The following is a 22,301-nucleotide window of genomic DNA, read 5'->3' as shown; positions in this document are numbered from 1 at the left end:
GTGAGCGTGTGTGTGAGTGTGAGAGTGTGTGATGTGTGGTGTGAGAGTGTGAGTGCGAGCGCGAACTTGTGTATATCTCATACAATCAAAATCCCGATGGGACTGTACAGGCTAGATGCAGGAAAAATGTTCCCAATATTGGGGGAAGTCTAAAACTGGGGCCACAGTCTACGAATAAGAGATCAGCCATTCAGGACTGAGATGAGGAAGAATTTCTTCAAGGTTTGTGAGCCTATGGAAAGCTGTTGGGGCCAGTTCGTTAAGACATATTCAAGAGGGAGCTGGATGAGGTCCTTGCAGCTAAAGGAATAGTTGGGTATGGAGAGTAAGAGGAGTGGGATACTCAAATTGCATTATCAGCCATGATCATATTGAATGGTAGTGCAAACTTGAAGGGCCAAATAGCATACTCTTGTACCTATTTTCGATGTTTTTATGATAGGGGCTGATCTGATCAAAGTCTTCAAAACATTAGTAATAAAAACAGGTAGATAGGATGGGGATTCTACAACTAGGGGACATCGTCTGAGAATTATGACCAGACCATTCACGAGGGATGTCAGGAAACACTTCCATACACAGAAGGTGGCAGATGTTTGGAACATTCTTCCCAAATGACAATGTCAACTGGATCAATTGCTCATTTTAATTCTGAGGTAAGTTTTTGATAAACAAAAGGTATTAATAGGTTTGGGCCAAAGATATGGAGTTAGGCCACAGTTCAGTCATGATCTTATTGAATGGTGGAGCAGGCTCGAGGGGCTGAATGGTCCACTCCTGTTACTATGTTCTTATCCCGACTATGAGGTTGAACAGCTTGGCATTTACCTAATGAAGTTTAAAAGAATGTTAAATTGATCCATACAAGACCCTGAAGACTGCTAGCAAAGGTGTATATTGAGAGAATGTTGCCCCTTGTAGACGAAGATTAGAACAAAAGGTCTCAATTTCAAGAAGTGTTCTTTCCTCTCAAAGGATCATTAGATTATGACATTGAGAAAACAGTGAAGGTAGGTAGGTGAATCTATTCAAGGTGGATTTAGATTTTTGATAGGCAAGGAAATCACATGTCATGAAACGTGTGCTAGAAATTGGAGTTCAGACGACAACCAGACCAGCCTTCATCTTACTGATTCATTCACCCGATGAACGGGCAATGCTCTGAAAGCTTGTCACTTCATATAAACCTGTTGCGCTATAACCTCGTGTCATCTAATTCACAAATATTTAAGTATTGCTGCAAAAAGACATTTTGTCGAAGATTTTTGTCTCAATCTTGCCTGGACAATTTACAAGAAATACCAAATTATCCTGATGAACTATCCTGATGAAAGAAGGACAAAAGATTTCAATGAAACACATCTTTGTTGAGCAATATTCAGGTGCTTTATTACCAAAACCACTAAGACATTCTTTGCACACAAAACCTAACCATTAGCATGAAAATTGATCATTTTATTTTTTGATGTTAAATAATATTAGAATTTTGCATTTTCATGGAAATGGAAAGCTTACTTACCTTAGCAATAGGAGACTTTCTCAAGTTAGCCTTCAAAATAGCACCACGAGATTTTTCATCAGGCAGTGGAATGTAAATAAGTTGGTCAAGGCGTCCAGGGCGTAAAATTGCAGGATCAATAATATCGGGGCGGTTAGTTGCACCAATGATAAAGACATTCTTTTTGGTGGACATGCCATCCATTTCAGTCAGAATCTGATTTATAACACGATCAGCAGCACCACCACCATCACCAATGTTCCCACCACGTGCCTTAGCAATAGAATCAAGTTCATCAAAGAACAGCACACAGGGGGCGGCTTGACGAGCCTGAAAAAGATCATGGAGTCCCATACTTATGTTACTTTCATTTAAATAAAGTTGAGTTGGAGATCATTTGGGTTTAGAGACACACCACTAGTTCTGAAATTTAACAAACATTTACAGAGACAATTATTTACAAATAAAGAATAATGCTCTTCATCACAAAGTTATAGGTTTTTAAATATTCATTTATTGCCCATCCCGAGCTAACTTCAAAACAGTGAAGAATTTCCTTTATGAATTACTGCAGCCCAGGTGGCTCATAAGTGTTGCAACAAAGGAAGGATTTTAATTCAGCAACACTGCAGTGCCTGTAATATACTTCTAAGTCACAGCTATGTGCAACTTTTGGGGGGGCTGCAAGAATTCAGCATGGTGATATAAGCGAAAGAGGAATAGATTCTCTCCTGTCAGCTATGGTCATTGGCTGGGACTCTACATTTATGCCACATAGTCCATTTTTGAACACTGCCCAAATATTGTTGCATGCACCCAAGTGCCACTTTAATATCTGAAAAAAATTGTACTGAATACTACTATCCATCCTCAGCAAACATCCCCACTTCTGATCTTATGGAGGCAAGGCCATTGTGAAACACCAACATTTGAACTTCCAACTCGATCCCAAGGAATTCCTACAGCAGTCATGAGAAACAGGCAAGGTATGCAATTTGACCTACAATAGGTCATGCCCAAATCAAACTGCAACTTTAACACCAGCTCATGCATGCAGCTAAACCTAGATGTCCTCATTAATCAAAAATCAAACCCAGCTTGAATATATTCAATGACCCAATCTTCATTACTGTGAAAGAGAATCCGAAAGACTAAAGACCCCCAAAAAGGAATTCCTCCTCATCTTTATATTAAGTGAAAGACCCCTTGTTTTCAAATTGTATCAACTAACTCTAGTATCTCCGACAGGAGGAAACATCCTTCCAGCAGCCACCCACTCAAGTCCCCTTAGAATCCATTGTTTCAGTAAGATTTTCTCATTATTCTTCCTTGAGAAGACGACTGCATTACAGGAATCATTCACAGGAATCAACCCAGTAAACTTTCTCCGAATGCTTCCAATGTATATGCATTGCTCCTTGAATAATAATCAGAATGATATAAAATATTTAAGTGAAGTCTCACCAATACCCTGAATAGCTGTAGCATAATTTCCATACCTTTCTACTTCACACCCCCATTCGATTTGTCCTCCCTGTCACTTGCAGTGCCTATATGCTGTACCTAACTTGTTGTGACACATGTATGTGGCACTAAGATGCATGTATACTAGAGCATTCTGAACTCTCTCTCCATTTAAATAATATTCTGCTTTGCTACTTTCTATGTCAAGGTGGACAACCTTCAATCTCCCTTTCCAGTCATTAAATCAGTCTTACTTGTTCTTTTTCAGTTGGTAAGGGATTCTAATTCCTTTCACGTTAGCTGCTAGTCCCTTCTCGTACTCTTGCTTCATGACTTTTTTTTTGCAAAACTACTTCTTTCAAGTTTCAACCCAATTTTCGGGTCAACCTGGCATTTGTCTATGTACCTCTTTTCATATCACCTGTCTTGTTATCCAGGAGTTCTGGTGTTGTTTGTCCTACCTTTTTCTCACGAGAACATTTCTCAACTACATCCAATCCAATTTCTCCCAAAAGCAGCATACTGATCCATAGGTTGTGAATGGTGGTGGACCATTCTTTGCTCTTTCAGGAGCCAGACTTGATGAGTCAAATGACCTCTTTCTGTGCTGTAAAATTTTATAATTCTATATCAATTTCATCTTCCATTCTTCAATCAATTGACCAGAATCAGATCCATTCTTAGGCCATTTCTCTCCCCGATTATCTTCACTTTGTACTGCTCCTTTTCTACAAAGGAACTTTAATCTTTTGATTCAATGATCATGTTTCAATTGTGAATAACGATCCCCATCTCAAGAATTAGATTCAACAATGTCTCTTTGTTTACCAGAAACATACAGCTGCAGTCCCCCGACATACACACACAATTCTTAAAAAGGGAAAGAACTGCTGTACATCAAAAATAAGAAGAGAAATTACTGGAAAAGCTCAGCAGCTCTGGCAGCATCTGTTCTGAGGAAGGGTCACATGTTGCTAGACTTCAGCCTTTCCAGCAATTTCTGTTTTTGTTTGCTTGCAATTCTTCTCCCTTACTGCACTTCTCACTATTTAATATCCTAATATAAATCAGGAAGGCTCCCAAAATGCCTATAAATTTATGCACGCTGAATTTCACTGCATATTTGTTTTTCTACATCTACACCTAGTGTTGTCTTAGGAGCTCTTCTATGTTTCTAATCTCTAATTAGTTTTGCGTGTATAAAAATATGAGGAACAAGAACAAGGTGGATAGGGTTAAAAACAAAGGGGTGATTATTTTAAAGGTGAAAGACAAGATGTTTAGAGGGGATTTGTGAAAAAATGTTTTCATAAATGCTTAACAGACTTTGTCTCCACCTACCTGTACACTCCTTCCACCATCCACTAAACTCGTTCACTCCTTGTCATCAGAAATACCAACTTTTCCTAGCTATTATCAGCTCTAAAAAAGGGTCACTGGACTCAAAATATTAACTTTGCTTTCTCCCTACAGATGTTGTCAGGCTTACTGAATTTCTGCAGCAATTTCTGTTTTTATTTCAGATCTTCAGAATCTGTTCTTTATATTATTTTAGATTTAGAATAGTTTACTGATAGTGTAGACTCAATGGGTCAAAGGGCCTCTTCTGTACTGTATGATTCTTCGTTCCACGTTGGAAACCAGGGCTTAAAAGACAAGATCACTCTTTGAATTTAAGAGCAACCCAGAAGCTAGCCCAAAGAAATGGAATAAATAGCTGAATTTATTCAAGTTTATTTAACTAGCCACTATTCAACAACTCTTAGCATGACTCTTATGACTGCACATTATCTGCCAGTGCCTTTCAGTCTGGGTTCTAGTTTGAGACTGTTAGCCATATACAGAATGTCAAATGACTGTGAAGCAGGTGCAATACTTGGGCTTGTTTATAGCTTCAATTATGGGTGACTTTAATCCGCATATAAATTAGGCAAGTCAAATCAATAGCAATACCATAACCATAACCATAGAGGAGGAATTCCCGGAACGTGTACAAAATGGCTTTCCTGATTTGTACATTAAGGAATCAACCTAACTATACAAGGCCCCTAGTGAAATGGTGACCATAACATGATGGAACTCTTCATTAAGAGCGAGAGTCATATAGGTAGTTCTGAGACAACAGTCCTGAATCTAAATAAGAAAACTACAAAAGGTATGAGTCATGAGTTGGCTATGATATATTGAGGAATGTACTTAAAAGTATGATGGTGAATAGGCAATGGCAAACAGTTGAGATGATCTGCAACAATTGTTCATTCCTGTCTCGTACAAAATTAGTAAAGCCAGCCGAACTATGCTAACAAGGTTACTATTATACCCAAGGAAACTACATACAAACTGGTCAAAAACCCCGCAGAGCTGAGGACTGGGAGCAGTTTAGACTTCAGTACAAGTGTGCTCTATTGGCAGGGAACGTACAAACTGCTAGAAAAAACTTCTAAGTATGTGGAGAGAAAAAAAAAGTACTGAAGACAAACGTAGATCCTTTACAGTCAAAAACAGGTACACTGGAAAACAAAGATGGCAAACCAACTAAATACAAATTTGATTCGGTCTTCACAAAAGAGGACACAAAGTATGCCAAATACAGTGGGGAACACAGGTAAGAGAGACAAGAACAAAAACTTCATGGGATTATAATCACCAAATCCCCAAGGTATGATAATCTATATCCCAGAGTATTTAAGAGGGCCTACAAATAGAATATCAAACGACTGTGAAGCAGATGCAATACTTTTACTTCATTATAGCTGCAATAGTGTGCTGTGGTCATCTTTCAAGATTCTACAGGTTCTGGAACAGTTCCAATGGATTAGAGGGTAGCTAATCAATCACTATTATTTAAAACGGAGATAAAGAGGAAACAGGCAAATTGTAGATTGCTTACACTAGTAGTGATGAAAATGCAAGAGTCCATTATAAAAGATTTAATCGGACGGTGTTTGGAAAGCAGTGACAGGATTGGGCAGTCAGCGTGGATTTACTAAAGGGAAAGTAATTTTGACAAACCTACTGGAATATTTTGAGAATGAAACTAACATTGTTAAGGTGGAGCCAGTGCATGTGGTTTACCTGGACTTACAGAAGGCTTTCCAATGTAAGAGATTAGCATTTAAGAATAAAGTCCATGGGACTGGGGGTAGTGTACTAACATGGGTAGAGAACTCGCTAGCAGACAGGAAACAGAGTAGGAATAAACAGGTCATTTTCCAAGTGGCAGTCAGTGACTAGTGGGTTACCAGAAGGCTCTGTGCTTGAGGTCTAACAATTTACAATAAATATTAACGATTCAGATGAGGGAACGAAATGTAATATCAAGTTTTCAGACCATAGAAAGCTTGGTGGAAGAGTGAACTGTGAGAAGGATGCTTCAGTGAGATTTAGACAAATTGAGCAAGTGAGCAAATGCATGGTAGACACAGTACAACATGGATAAAGGGAAGGTTATCTACCTTACAGCAAAATCAGATCAGAAAGGGGGAGGGTGCAACAGGACTTGGGCGTCCTTGCACAAAAAAAAGCATGCAGATGCAGCTTGCAGTGAAGACAGCAATGGATATGTTGGCCTGCACAGTGATAAGGATCAAGTACAAGAGCAGAAATAGCTTGCAGCAATTGTACAGTGACTTGGTTAAATCACTCAATGTATCGTGTGGTTTTGGTCCCCTCATCAAAGGATGAATGTTCTGATTGTGGAGGAAGTGAAATGAAGATTTTCCAGACCGATTCCTGGGAACAGCAAGACTGACTCATGAACAGAATATGAATCAGTTAAGAGTAGTTCTGCATAAAAGTCATACCAGACTTGAAACATTAACCCACTTTCTTCAGTGTAATTCCAGAGCTGCTGAGTTTGGCAGTGAGGAGGGGATCTCAGGAAATCTACAATATCTAACAGACTATACAATGTAAACACAAGAAGGATGTTTTGATGGCTGAGAAGTCCAGAACCAAGTGTCTAAGGATACAGAAAATGAAGAACTGAGAACCATTTAGAACTGAAATGAGAAACTGCTTCACCCAGAGTAGTGAGCCTGGAGAATTCTTTGCCACAGAAAGTGGTGAAGGCCAAAAAGAAATAGATATTGTGCCTTGGGCTAAAAGAATCAAAGGGTACAGGGTGAAGGTGGGAGCAGTATACTGAATTGGAAGATCAGCCACAATAATTTTGAATGGTGCAACAGGGTCACGGAGCCAAATGCACTATACCTGCTCCTATTTTCTATATTTCCATGATCTTTACTTGGAAGAACACCATGTTACTGAGGTATGCAAGTCAAAGTAAGCTTTCACTTTAAAAGCACATGCATAAAAAGTAGTGGATACTGTTCTCTGCTGACAAGTCCCCAAAAATTGTTGCGCTACGATTGGACTTTCAATATCATTACAGCTCAATATCATTTTGCATTATCATGATATAAATTCCATTGTGTTCCAAATCAATACCTGATGGAATTTGGTAGCCAACCCACCAATACTTCCTTGAACTAACAGATTTCAGATGAACATGACAATCTGTATCGTCACACCTAATTCCTGCAACTGCCTGTTCAATTCCTCCACTAACCTCCTCGGGTAAACAGAGTTTTCTATGTAGAAACACTTATCTTTACTCTTGATTTTTGTTTTCTCAACATTCTTTCCAGACTTGGGAAGAGTTGCGGCATTTTAGTTTATAATTGGGCAATTTCAGGCCCAATTTCAATTTGAATGCATTCACAATGCTGATCAAATGCGTGAAGTCTCTGCTCATTCCCAACACTTCACTGTTTAGCTTGGTTTTGGGTTCCTTCTGCAGTGACAAAGTCGAGCAACCATGTGCTGTCTGATAGCTTGCCAATTCCTCGATTTAAGGAAAATGACAATTTCAGGGTATAAAAACTTTACAGGATATTCCTTCAACGTAACCATCCTACCTCAGCATAATTCACAGTAGGGAGTACCAAGTTTGATTAACCTTTTAAGGTGGTGCACAAAAGGTTTTTACTCAAATCAACATTACAACAATACAACATTAACAATAACCTTCATTACATGAGAATCCATAACTGCAACAGGTAATGTTTACTAGTGGATTTAGTAGCTATTGGTAAAAGAGAGGAAAATCAGAGCCATTTTTGCAAAATGCATAGTCTGCACTTGAGCCACATGCCATGCTTAATACATCAGTTACGAAGGAAACCAGTTTCTTGATTGGAATGTCAGGACCAAGAGGAGAAATTTCTTCAGAATGATGAGCCTGTGGAATTCTCTACCACTGAAAGTGGTGAAGGCCAGAACATTGAAAGCTTTCAAGAACAAGATAGATATAGTTCTCGGGGCTAAGGGGATCATAGGGTACAGGGAGAAAGCAGGAACAGGATAGTAGCTTGGATGATTAGATATAATCTTATTGAATGGCTGCACAAGCTCGAAGGGATGAATGGTCTGCTCCAATTTTCTATGTTTCATGCTCCAACACCATAGTATTTTCTTTAATCAGCATTATCAGTCCTCCTTTCCTTACCTTTCCTAAGCAACATGTACTCAAGAGCCCTTAAAACCCAGTCCTATCCATTCTTGGATTAGGTCTCGATTTACTGCCAACACATCATTTTTTTTTAAAACAAGATTGCTTGTACCTACAGCCCACCAACACTTTTACCACACCCCATGAACTCACATACATATATGTACAGAGTTGATTTAATTTACATTTTACTGTTGAGAAGAATACACATTTCACATTCATCAGGACAATTCATAAAAATTACTAAAGTAAAAGGAAAACAACTCATAGTATACGGAAGCACAGTGCCAACTTGTTGGCAAGTGGGGTCTGATTGGTAGATCATTACCAGAGAGAATACACAAATTAGCGATAACTGAAAGTTTGCTATCAAGGTAAGGTGACTCCGATTGGTCAGGGCATTGCCCAAAATAATGGAGTCCTTGACATAGCAGCAGTAGTAGGCCATTGAACCCACTGTGTCTGCTCCACCTAAGTTATTCCATTTGACTTCGCATCAAGCTCAGATGAGAGATCTTTCATGATTTATGCCAGATGACACCAAATTCCTCTGTACTTCAGTTTTCTGCAGTCTTTCTCCATTTAAGTAATGTTCAGGTCCTCTATTCTTCCTGACTAAATGCATAACATCACAATTCACCACATTATATTTCGTCTGTCAAGTTTTTTCTAACTCACTTAACTGGCCTACATGCCTCTGTGCACTGTCAGCTTCACCACTTGGCTCCCCTGACCTTATCCACAAACTTGGTAAATGCATATTTATTTCCTTCATTCATTCATTCAAGGTATTAATTTATATATTGTAAACTTTGTAGCCCTTGCACTGATCCCTATGGCACCTCACTAGTCACAGGTTTTCAACTGAAATGCCCCCTCTTTATCCCAAACTTCTGTTTGTTAGCCAGTCCACGCCCATTCCAAAATACCATGCACAGTAGCACAGGATCTTACTTCATTAAGCAGCCTTGTATGTGGTACCTTATCAAAAGTTCTTAAGAAATCCAAATATAACAAATTTATTGGTTCTTCTTTATCTATCCTGCTGAATAACTTCCTAAACAATTTTAATAAATTTATCAAGCATGATTTGATCTTCATGAAATCATATGGGCTATGCACGATTATACTGTTTGTTTCTAAATGCTCTGCTATTAATCTTTTATAATATAATTATCTATAATTTTTTTCAATACTAGTTGTTAAGCCAATTAGCCTACAGTTATCTGCTCTTTTGTCCCCTTTTCTTTTTGAATCATTATATTGGCAGGTTTCCAGAATCAAACTATTCTTGTAAGGTTATTTACAGTAAATCCACCATCTATGTAGATACTTACTTTAATAATTGAGCATGCTTGCAATCAGGGGACTTATTGCCTTTAGCCTCATTAGTTTCCTTTCATTTTGTCTAGTAATTATTTCATTTTCTCCCCTACCCTCACACACACACCTTTTTACCTCCTGACTACGTGGTACTACCATTCCAGAAATACTCTGACTGAGTCAAACTTCCTTGTTTAAAAATTTAAACAAAGCTTTGTAGTTAACCATCCATCATCAATCTGTGCATTCTCTGTAGCAACACCTCTATCACAGACCACTTGCCAATCAATCTGGACTCTCTTGTACAGTAAAAATGTTGCTTTCTCTTTACTTTGATATATCTTGCAAATTGTCCTGATGAGCGCTAGATGAAAAGCTTTGACAAAATGTGTCTTTTATCAAAAACACTATTTCTTTATTGCCAAACAAATATGAGATTTAATTGCACTCTCTCTTAGTCTGGTTCCACTTAATGTCTTACTCCTTTTTTAAAGTCTACTGCTATTTATCTCTCCTAATCCTTTCCGCACCTTACTTTTTTCTTTCCAGTGTTACATCCTATTTCGCATCCTGCTCAGCAAGTTTCAACTCTCCTGAATAACACCAATCACCCCACAAGATCCACAGAACTTAACTGATCCAGGACCAGTTCAAAAGCCCTCCCCCTTGCATCATCTCGAGCCATTAACTAAACTGCTCTAACACAAACTTTGAGGTCCTGTGTTCCTGGGATCCTTGCTAACTCCACAAGGTTGCATAGACCACGTCTCTTTCTTTTTGTATTACTGGTCATGCTTTAGGCAGCTGCTGCTAGCTATTAATTCTGTGCTTCAGAAGAGTCTGAAGGCATCCTTAACTCTGTGGTTAGACAACTGGGCAGCTGAGAGAGAGATTTGATGTTTTTAAAAACAACTGAAGAACTTAAATCACAAGCAAAAAAGCATGGATACCTACATTATCAAAAATTACTAAAATTATTAAAACAAGAGCCAAGTCACACGTAGCCATGACTACTTCTACTGCTTTGATGCAACTTAAGCACATACCACCTTTCTCATCTGATTTGGAGGAGGCTCAGATCAAACATCCTCAGGGAGCCTCTGCCTCAGAATGATCCGTCTTTTGCTAAGTATTAGTTCAATAACACTCTGCTTAGGAGGATTTTCTAGACAGGCAATTCCCACTTATCACTGCTTCCTCTCCCTGGTGTCCTGTCTGGGTCCAGAATGCTATTACTCAGCACCATGCAGCAGAGACTTCTCCTCCTACACAGGGGTAGAGGCAAGCACGTAAATTAGGAATAGGAGTAGGCCATTTGGCCCTTCAAGCCTGTTCCTCCATTTAATAACATTTGTGGCTGATCCAATTGTTGCCTCAACTCCAATTCCAACCTACCTCAGATAATCTGGAGTCCTTGCTAGTCAAGGATATTTCTACCTTAAAAATATATTCAATGGCTGTGCCTCCAGTGCTCTTTGGAACAAATTCTCATTTTCTTCTTAAAATGGGCAACCCCTTATTTTTAAAGCTGTGTGTCTTAGTTGCAGTCCCTCCCATAAAAGGATAAATATTCCATGATGCTCACTTGTTTAATCCCTGCAGGATCTTATATATTTCAAAAAGATCACATCTCGTTCTTCTAAATTCCAGTGGAATATAAGTTTAACATGTTCAAACATACCTCAAACTAAAACTTCCCATCCCAGGCACTACTGGAGTGAACATTCTCTGAACTGCACCTAACATATCTAATGGTAGAGTACTGTACTAAGTCATGACACTCAACAATTTTAAGGGACTTCAATAATAGCCAAACCACATGCCATTTTGGTTTAACTATTGTCCTTAACCTGATGAGTAGTGCTTCCTTAATTTGAGGGAGCCTTCTTAAGTTGTCCATTATACACTAAGAAACAATCTATTGATTTACTTTTAAGAACAATCAAGCGAGAGTACAAATACAAAAGATAGTCATGCTGGAAAGGCCAGAAACTGAAAAGTGACAAATTTTAAAGTCATCAACATGCAAAATTTCAATGCATTTTACTTACAGTGAAGGTATTTTTGATTTATAGCAAGGGCAAAACACTAAAACAGTAGTGAATTCAAAATGTGTAAGTGAGTTGGGTGCTTCTGGTAAAAGTTTATTTGTTCTACATACCTTATCAAAGATTTCTCGGACATTGGCCTCAGATTCTCCAAACCACATGGTAAGAAGCTCAGGTCCCTTGATTGAAATAAAGTTAGCCTGGCATTCATTTGCAATGGCTTTTGCCAGCAAAGTTTTACCACAGCCAGGCGGCCCATAGAATAGTACACCCTTTGAAGGCGTCATGCCAAATTTCAGGAATTTGTCTGGATGTTCCACAGGATACTGTTAAAAACAAATTTGCATTACATTATGTTTCAAATAGTCGTTCATGAAATAGGCAATATCGGGTAAAGTATAAAAGCAGCAATGGCCCTTGAGAAAATAATTTAGTACACAAGCTCAATTGGAAATGAATTTGATAATTCAGTAAGACTCAACACATGAGAAAGATACTAACTAGCATGACAGTAAACCAAAAAGATTAGGTAGTTCCAGGGTCATTGCTAGTTTAAGCTAAATTAATTCATTTCAGTTGTGTCACTACAACTTGACACAGCAGGAAAGGGGAAGAAAAAAAATACCACCTGGATTCCTGCTCCAAATTGCAGTCCAATGATTTATGCTGAAAGATGTGTCCACAAGTATGGGCAACAAATATCCAAAATACAATGAGTGCCTGAACTTAATACTAGGAAAGTCTGTTGGACTAATTAGCAGAAGGACATTGGGTCCTTATGAATCTAGATTCCAGCAAGATTGTGTATTGTTAGAGGTGTAGACAAAAGGAAGGTAAAAATAATCAATTTGCATCACCAATATTAATGAAGTCTAGTCTGAACTTTCAATATAATAAATTACTGATTTGGTAGAATATGATTTGAGAGTTACAAAATTATGTCATCTCTATTGCAGACTAGTAAATTTAGCACACATTTCAAAGACCTGAAGTCAGCTTACTTGTACGAGTTCTTGAAGTTCCCTCTTCACATCCTCCAATCCACCAATGTCGTCCCACGTTACCTGAGGCACCTCAACCACGGTCTCACGCAGCGCTGATGGATTGCTCTGGCTCAATGCCCACTATAAATAAACAATGTATCAACTTGCATTGTATAAATATTTTGAGTTAGCTCAATTACAAAAATGGCTATCCAACTTCATTAGGAGAGCCCTACCCTGAAATCATCCATGGTGACTGCAAGTGAATTCATGACTTCAGCATCAATGGTTTCATCTTCCAAATCAATAACATCCATCTTTTTCCTAATAGCCTGAAGAGCAGCTTCAGAACATAAGGCAGCCAGGTCAGCACCAACATGCCCATGAGTTTCATTAGCAACCTGAAAGAAAAAAGATTGTTTATAAACTAAAACCTATGCACTTCAGCTTACACTTCAAAGTTTTAATATCCTTCCACCTGAAGAGAACTTAAGAAAACGAGCTGCCTATTTAGCTCATTGAGCCAGTTCTAGCACTCAATTAGATCATGATTGCTTATCTAAGCAACATCACCTCACCCACACTTCCTATGTAACCCATGAGGTCAGTAGTATCCAGAAGTCCATTAATTTCTGTCTTGAACATGTTCAACCAAGGGAAGGCAATTGCCTAACTAATATTATCGCTAAACTTTTAATCCAGAAACTCAGCTAATGTGCTGGGACCTAGTTTGAATCCTGCCACAGCAGGCAGTGGCATTTGAATTCAGTAATTTTTTTTTTAAAATCTGGAATTAAGAATCTACTGATGACCACGAAATCATTGTCGATTATCAGAAAAACCCACCTAGTTCACTGATGTCATTCAGAGAAGAAAATCTGCCATGGTCTGGCCTACATGTGAATCCAGACCTACAGCAATGTATACGACTCTCAATTGCCCTCTAAAATAGCCAAGTAAGTCATTAAGTTATGTCAAGTGCTGCAAAGTCTCTAAGAAATGAAACCAGATGAATCACCTGGCATCGGAAAAGACAACAGCAGCAAAAGTCCTGTTGACCCTGCTCCTTAGTAACATATGGGGGGTACTGCCAAAATTGGGAGAGCTGTCTCACAGGCTAGTCAAGCAACAGCCTCACATAGCCACACAAAATCCTACCTTAGACAACATACTAGATGACACCACCACCATCATCCTTGGATATGTCCTGTCCCACCAGCAGAACAGACCGAGCAGAGGTGGTGGTATACAAATCAGGAGGGAATTGCCCTGGGAGTCCTCAGCATAGGCTCCAGTGCCTAGGAAGTGTTGTGGCTTCACATTAAACATTGACGAGGAAACCTCATGCACATTACTGCCCTCCCTCAGCTGACGAAGAAGTAGTCCTCCTCCATGTTGGAGACAAGGGCACAAAATGTACTCTGGGTGGGGGATTTAAATGTCAACCACCAAGAGTGGTACTGCGACAGTACTACTGATCAAGCTGGTCAGGTCCAAAAGGACACAGCTGCTAGACCGGGTCTGTTTAAGGTAGTGAGGGAACAAACGAGAAGGAAAAACATACTTGATCGTATCCTTACCAGTCTGCCAGTTACAGATGCACCTTTCTTTTTTAAAGATTAGACTCCCTACAGTGTGGAAACAGGCCCTTCAGCCCAACAAGTCCACACCGCCCCTTGAAGAATCGCACCCAGACGCATACACCTATAACCCACTCACCCCTGAACACTACGGGCAATGTAGCATGGCCAATCCACCTAGCCTGCACATCTTTGGACTGTGTGTGTGTGTGTCTGTGTGTGTGTGTGTGTGTGTGTGTGTGTGTGTGGGGGGGGGGGGGGGGGGGGGGGACCCACACAGACACGGGGAGAATGTGCAAACTCCACACAGACAGTCGCCCGAGGCCAGAATCGAACCTGGGTCCCTGGCGCTGTGAGGCTGCAGTGCTAACCACTGAGCCCCGTGCCGCCCCATCGTCGCATCGGTGAGAGCAACCACCGTACAGTCCTTGTGGAGACGAAGTCCCTCCTTCACATGGAGAATACTATCTATGGCGTTGGGTGGGCACTATCACCGTGCTAAATGGTCTGACTTCGAACAGACCCAGCAACTAAAGACTGGGCATCCATGAGGCACTGTGGGCCATCAACAGCAGAACCGCACTCCAGCTCAATCTGTAACCTCACGGCCCGGCATATCCCCACTTGACCAGGGGATCAACCTTGGTTCAACGGAGAGTGCAGGAGAGCATGCCACGAGCAGCAAACATACTTGAAATGAGGTATCACCCTAGTGAAACCACCGAACAGGAACCCTTGAATGCCAAACAGCACAAGCAGCAAGTGACAGGCAGAGCTAAACAATCCCACAACCAATTGATCAGATCTAAGCTCTGCAGTCCTGCCACATCCAGACATGAATAATGGTGGACAATTAAACAACCCACTGGAGGAAGCGGCTCTACAAATACCCCCATCCTCAATGATGGAAGAACTCAACACAGTGCAAAAAGATAAGGCTGAAGCTTTTGCAGCAATCTTCAGCATGCTTAACACTCGTGGTAGATAAGTTAATTGAGAAGATTCTGAGGGATAAGATATACAGGCATTTGGAAAGACAGGGTTTGATCAGGAGTAGTCAGCAATCCTTTGTGCACGAGAGATCATGCCTTACAAATTAGGCCTTAAAAAGAGGTCTTTGATGAAGTGACCAGGAAGGTTGATGAGGGCAGGGTAGTAGACGTAGTCCATATGGATTTCAGTAAGACCTTTTATAAGGGTCCACGTGGAATCCAGGGAGAGCTAGCAAATTGGACACACAATTGGCTCAACAGTAGGAAGCAGAGGGTAATAACGGAAGGATGCTTGTCTAACTGGAGGCCTGTGACCAGTAGTGTGTCTCAGAGGTCGGTGCTAGGCCCATTGCAGTTTATCTATACCAATGATCTGGATGACAATAATGAAATACACGGTATTGTGGACAGTAAGGAATATCATCAGGAATTGCAGCAGTATCTTGAGCAGTTGGGGAGGTGGCCCAAGAAATGGCAAGTGGTGTTTAATGTGGATAAGTGTTGCATTTTGGAAAGTCAAATCAAAAGGTAGAAGTTTCATGGTGAATGATAGGGTCTTGAGTATAGTGGAACAGAGGGACCTTGGAGTTCAGGTGCACGGTTCTCTGAAAGCAGGGTCACAGGTAGGCAGGGCAATGAAGGCAGTTCTTGACCCAATGGCCTTCATCAGTCGGGATATAGATTATAGAAGTTGGGAAGTTATGATGCAATTGTACATGTTGGTGAGGCTGCACTTGGAGTACTGAGTTCAGTCTTGGTCACCTTGCTATAGGAAAGATGATATTAGATTGGAAAGAGTGCAGAAGAAATTTACGAGGATGTTGTCAGGACTCAAGGGACTGAATTAAAGGGAGAGGGTGGACAAGCTAGGACTTTTTATTTTAAGAATGTAGGAAATTGGCAGGAGATCTTATAGAAGCGTATAAGGTCATGTGATGCATGGATAGGGTGAATGCACTCAGTCTTTCCCCCCCAAGAATGAGGAATCGAGTACTACAGGGCATCAGTTAAGAGGGGAAAGAATACATGGAAACCTGAGGGGCAACTTTTTTTTTTAAACCCAGAAGGTGGTACGCATATGGAATGAGCTGCCAGCCGAAGTCGTCGAGGCTGGTACATTAACACCATTTAAAAGGCATTTGGACAAATACATAGATAGGAAAGGTTTAGAAGGATAAGGGCCATGTGCAAGGAGATGGGCTTCACGTGGATGGACATTTTGGTTAGCACAGACCAGTTTGGGCCATAGGACCCGTCTCCATGCTACAGGACTCTACGATTCTAAGTACCAAGTGGGTGATCCATCTCGTCATCCTCCAGTGGTCCCCAGCATTACAGACACCCGTCTCAGTCCTGACAAAGGGTTTCAGCATGTAACAATGATTTCCCTGCTCCTTGGATACTGTATGACCTGCTGTGCTTTTCCAGCCTCACAACCTAAAAGACTCTGGCTTTCAACATCTGCAGTCCTTAATGTCTCCAGTCTTTCATCAATTTGATTCATTCCATGTGACATTCAGAAACAGCTGGAGACACTGAATACTACGAAGGCTACAGATCCCAAAAACATTCTGGCAAGAGTACTGAAGACTTGCACTCCAGAACTTGCTGCTCCCCTAACCAATCTGTCACAGTACGGTTACAACGCTGGCATCTTCCAACATGGAAAATTGCCCACATAAATCCTGTATATAAAAATCAAGACAAATCCAACTAACGCCCCATTAGTCTACTGTAGATGATCAGTAAAATGATGGAAGGTGTCGATCATGCTATCAAATAGCACCTGCTCAGCACTGCCCGGGCAACTGAGCTCCTGACCTCACTACAGCCTTGGTTCAAACATGGGCAAAAGAGCTGAATTTCAGAGATGAAGTGAGCAGCAGTCCTTGACATCAAGACTGCACTCGACCAGAGTGTGGCATCAAGGACCCTAGAGAAGGGTATCGGGGGCAAACCATTAGGCAGTTGGAGTCATACCTGACACATAGGAAGATGGTCATGGTTACTCATGGTCAAGCCAGCTCCAGAACAACTCTGCAGGAGCTCCTAAAAGGTATGGGCCTAGGTCCAACTATCTTCAGCTGCTTCATTAATGACCTTCCCTCCATAAGTCAGAAGTACAGATGTTCACTACTGACTGCACAATGTTCAGCGACATTTGTGACTCCTCAGATACTGCTGCAGTTGTTCAAATGCAACAATATTCAGGCTTGGGCTGACAAGTGGCAAGTCATATTCATGCCACACAAATGCCAGGCTATGACCACCACCACTCCTTGACAGTCAATGGAGTTACCATCACTGAATCCCTCACGATCAACATCCTGGGGATTGACCAGAAACTCAAATGAACTCACCACACAAACAACGGCTAGGAATACCGTGGTGAGTAACTCACCTTCTGACTCCCCAATGCCTGTCCACCATCTACAAGGCACAAGTCAGGAGTGTGATGGAATACTCCCCACATGCCTCGATGAGTGCAGCCTCAACAACGCTCAAGCAGCTTAACACCATCCAGGACAAAGTAAGTCACTTGACTGGGGCCACATCCACAAGCATCCACTCGCTCCACCAGGTGTACTATTAGAAGGGTACTACTGATAAGATGCATGGCAGAAATTCACCAATGATCCTCAGACAGCACCATCAAAACCCATAACCACTTCCATCTAGAAGGATGAGTGCAGCACATACATGGAAACACCACCACCTTCCAAGCCACTCACCATGCTGACTTAGAAAAATATCATCGTTCTTTCATGGTCACTGGATCAAAGTCCTGGAAATCTCTCCCTCACAGCATTGTTGGTCGATCTACAGCAGGTAGAGTGCAGCAATTCAAGGCGGCAGCTCACCACCACCTTCTCAACAGCAGTTAGGGATGGGCAATAAATGCTGGTCAACCAGCAACGTCCATATCCCATAAATGAATTAAAAATAAATTACTGACCTCCCATAGCCCTCTACAGCAGAGAATTCCAAAGGTTCAGTACCTTGAGAGTGAAGAAATTCCTCTTCAGCCAATTGTCAAATAGCCTGCCTCTTTTTCTAAGACTCTTTCTCGAGATCACCCAGTTCTGGACTCACCAGCCAGGGAAGGTACGTTCACCTCGTCACACCAAGTTTCAATGAAATCACCAATAACTCAATAAAATTGAGTTAGAAGAATGTGCCCATTTTCCTCAATCCCAGGGTCAAGTCTGGTGAACCTCCATCTTTATACGATTACTTACAATCATTATTGTTGGTCACCATTTCCCAAAGACTCCTTTTACAGCAAGGTTATTAATCATCCTTTGCGAATTATACTTCATTAAATCTAAAATAGCACAATTCCCTAGTTAATTCTTCAAAACACTGCTCCAGAAACACATCTTGTACACAGTTCAAGAATTCATTCTCCACAGCATGAGCAGTGTTAATTAGGTTTACCCAGACTAAATAGAAGTCACCAGCCATTATTATATGACTTATGCTACATACATCTACACACATGTCTAATTTCAATTTATATCATGTCCACATTACCACTATCGTTTGGCAGCCTGTAAACATTTACCAGCAATATTGGCTGTCGCTTGCTGTTTAACTTCACACAAAACTAACATCAATGGCATCTCTGATCAAGAGTGTTACACCATTTTTATTTTTTCTTATGCTTCCCAGGTGACAATTATCCTTGAATATTCAAATCTCAATCTGGGTCATCCAACGAAAAAAAGCATATCTTACCTTTGTAACATATACGTTACAAATAAATTTTGAAGTTATGAAGAACAGTATATAGTTACTGCACAAGAGATGTTTTAATCATAAAAGAATTTTAAAAACTGGGGTTACTTTCATGGGAACTAAGGGAATGAAGAGTTTAATTTTTTTAAAAAAGTGAAAGAAGTAAAACCAGATAGACATAGGCAGAAAGTGGTTAATGAGTACAATAAGAAAACCAAAACAACAGAGCAGTTTAGAATCAACCACATTGCTGTGGATTTGACGTCACACACAAGCTACAGGTAAGGACAACAGTTTCTTTCTCTAAAAGGGCATCAGTAAAGCAGATGGGTTTTCCCAACAATCAACAAATGGTTTTGTGGTCATCATCAGACCCCTAATTCCAGATTCAAACTGAATTCAAATTCCATCTGCTATGGCAGGTTTTGAACCCCAGAACATTACAGGGATTACTGGATTTATTGTCTAGCAATAATACTACCAGGCTATTGCCATTCACAAGGAACCAAACTTTGCTGTGACTGCAGAAACAGAATCTAAATATTCAACTACTTCTCGTTTCTCATTATGCTACGTTGTAGAAAATTGAACAATTAAAGCTGTTACTACATTTCCGAGTGTCTAATAATGACATTTCTTTTTAGACAATAACAAACCTGCTCAAGGTCTACATCATCTGCCAACTTCATGTTCTTTGTGTGAATCTGTAGGATTTCCAGTCGACCTGTGGCGTCAGGAATACCAATATCCACCTCTCTGTCAAATCGGCCTGTAGGTCAAATGATTAAGTTATTACAATGCATGAGTACACATGCTTGCGCTTCATTCAAATAAAGTAAAGCTTCAACCTACCAAATCGTCTAAGGGCAGGATCAATGCTGTTTGGTCGATTTGTAGCTGCCATAACAATCACGTGAGCCCGCTGTTTCAAACCATCCATCAAAGTGAGCAACTGTGATACAATACGACGTTCCACTTCGCCATGAGTCTACAAAGGTAAAGAATTTACAAAAATTATCCAATTTTCAGTTTGTAAGCAATTGTACATAGTAAACAGTGGGGAAAGGTGATTTAAAAGCTCATTTAATGAAACTTTTGGCGACAGCATAAATAGCCTAGCTAAAACTGAAGTAATGTAATTGCAAGAAGGCTTTACAGTTCAGATTTAACAAAATACTGCAAGGTAGGAAACAATATTAGAATGATAAGATATCAATCGATGGGCAGTAATGGACTGTGCCTTCGAAGATCACTAGCTTTTATCTGTAACTTGGGTGGGAAGATACAGGAAATGATTCAAAATTGCAGACAGTAATAAGCTTCATGCAGTGAAAGCAGCAAGCTACCAATGGACTTGGACATAGAACAGTACAGTACAGGCCCTTCGCCCCTAGATGTTGTGCTGACCTATTATCGTACTAAGACTAAACTACACTGCATACCCTACATTATACTATCATCCATGTGCCTATCCACAAGTTGCTTAAATGTCTCTAACGTATCTGACTCCACCCACCACTGACGGCAGCACATTACACAGTGGTGGGCGCGTAGAAAGAACCTACCTCTGACATCTCCCCTATACCTTCCTCCAATCACCCTAAAATTATGTCCCAGCATAATAGTCATTTCCGCCCTGGGAAAAAAATAAAAAGAGGGAAATTCCTGTGCTAGGCATTTAGGGGATTATTATACCTATTTTTTCGAATCAACCCATACAGGAGACTTTTTTCCAGGATGGAAATGACTATTATGAGGGGGCATAATTTTAAGGTGATTGGAGGAAGGTATTGGGGAGATGTCAGAGGTAGGTTCTTCACACAGAGAGTGGTGGGTGTGTGTAAGTCACTGCCAGCAGAGGTAGTGGAGTCAGATACATTAGTAACATTTAAGCAACTCTTGGAAAGGCACATGGAAGATAGAAAAATGAAGGACATGCAGGTTAGCCTGATCTTAGAGTAGGATAATAGGTCGGCTTAACATCGTGGGCCAAAGGGCCTGTACGGTGTTGTGCTGTTCAATGTACGATTTCAAATTTTCAGATGACATTCAAACTGAAGCCAATGGTGAAATATTTAAGAGATGCAGTTGTTACTCAAGTTTGCAAAAACTCAGATTAAACTATGGAGATGACTGATTCTATTCTTGGCTTGATTACATAGAGAACATACCTTCTCTCTCTTCGGAGCAATGGCATCCAATTCATCAATAAAAATTATTGCAGGAGCATTTTTCTCAGCCTCTTCAAATGCTTTTCTCAGATTGCTCTCAGATTCCCCTGCAAGTTTGCTCATTATCTCAGGTCCTGTAAGAAAACAAATCTTCGAAGTTAGAGTTTATTTTAAATAAACTATTAACAATTATTTAGCATTTTTTCATCATAAACAATGAAATTGTGCAATGATGGCTAGCTACTTAAATGGTATTCTGCACTATTACTGTTAGAGGTTCCTTTTGTGCTGCAAACAAACACTAACTTTCAAATAAAGCTTATACTCTCACTACCAAAGGATTAAATACACAATACCAAATTTCAACAATCTATTCACGCAAATAAATAACTGAACACCATTGCTATCTTCACAAGTACATTTTTAAACCAGATCACAAGTGAGTAATATTATGATCCATTGCTAATCATTATCCCAAACACCCCTTTAAAACCAACAACAAATCCAAATCACATCTTTGCTATTTTGCAATCAAATGCTGAAATCAAAACTCCAGTCAAAGAGAAAACCTCCTGTGGACTCTAAATTGTGCATTATGTCATTGGAAAATTTCTAGCGACTTTCTATGAAGATTGCATTGCCTTTCCACATAAATTGAGCTTTACTGGCAAGGGGAGTGTTGGTAGGAGGAAGAACAGAAGAACAAAAGAACGAAACAACGAACGAACCAAAGAAGAGAGAAACAAAAATTTCTTTGCAATGGCATCTTATTTGGCTGAACAATATCTTGAAAAGTGCTCTAAAAATATCGGGCCTCTCAAGCTGAAGTATCTTTCCTTACAGGTGAAAGCAAGAACTTGGTTGGACTCTAATTCTTCCACAATGTTTCATAATGTATTAAAAGTTAAACTCTGGAACAAATTAACAATTAAGACAAAATTTCCTGGGAGTGCTATCGTTACCAAGTGCTAAGTCAAATAATATTCTGCATT

At 40.2% G+C, this 22,301-nt stretch overlaps 1 protein-coding gene across 1 annotated transcript in view; it reads right to left on the bottom strand.

Moving 5' to 3' along the window:
* vcp (valosin containing protein) overlaps nt 1–22,301 on the bottom strand; it is a 65,900-nt gene that overhangs the window by 9,259 nt on the left and 34,340 nt on the right. Inside the window, exons 8-14 of the mRNA XM_048531133.2 lie at nt 21,310–21,443; nt 19,991–20,126; nt 19,795–19,907; nt 13,065–13,229; nt 12,847–12,969; nt 11,959–12,171; nt 1,520–1,828 (exon numbers count right to left, since the gene is read on the bottom strand). Of these exons, the coding sequence (XP_048387090.1) occupies nt 1,520–1,828; nt 11,959–12,171; nt 12,847–12,969; nt 13,065–13,229; nt 19,795–19,907; nt 19,991–20,126; nt 21,310–21,443 (1,193 nt within the window). The remainder of the gene's footprint in view (nt 1–1,519; nt 1,829–11,958; nt 12,172–12,846; nt 12,970–13,064; nt 13,230–19,794; nt 19,908–19,990; nt 20,127–21,309; nt 21,444–22,301) is intronic.

Source organism: Stegostoma tigrinum, chromosome 1 (genome assembly GCF_030684315.1).
Source record: "Stegostoma tigrinum isolate sSteTig4 chromosome 1, sSteTig4.hap1, whole genome shotgun sequence".
Taxonomy (NCBI): domain Eukaryota; kingdom Metazoa; phylum Chordata; class Chondrichthyes; order Orectolobiformes; family Stegostomatidae; genus Stegostoma; species Stegostoma tigrinum.
This window is presented reverse-complemented; position numbering and strand designations above follow the sequence as displayed.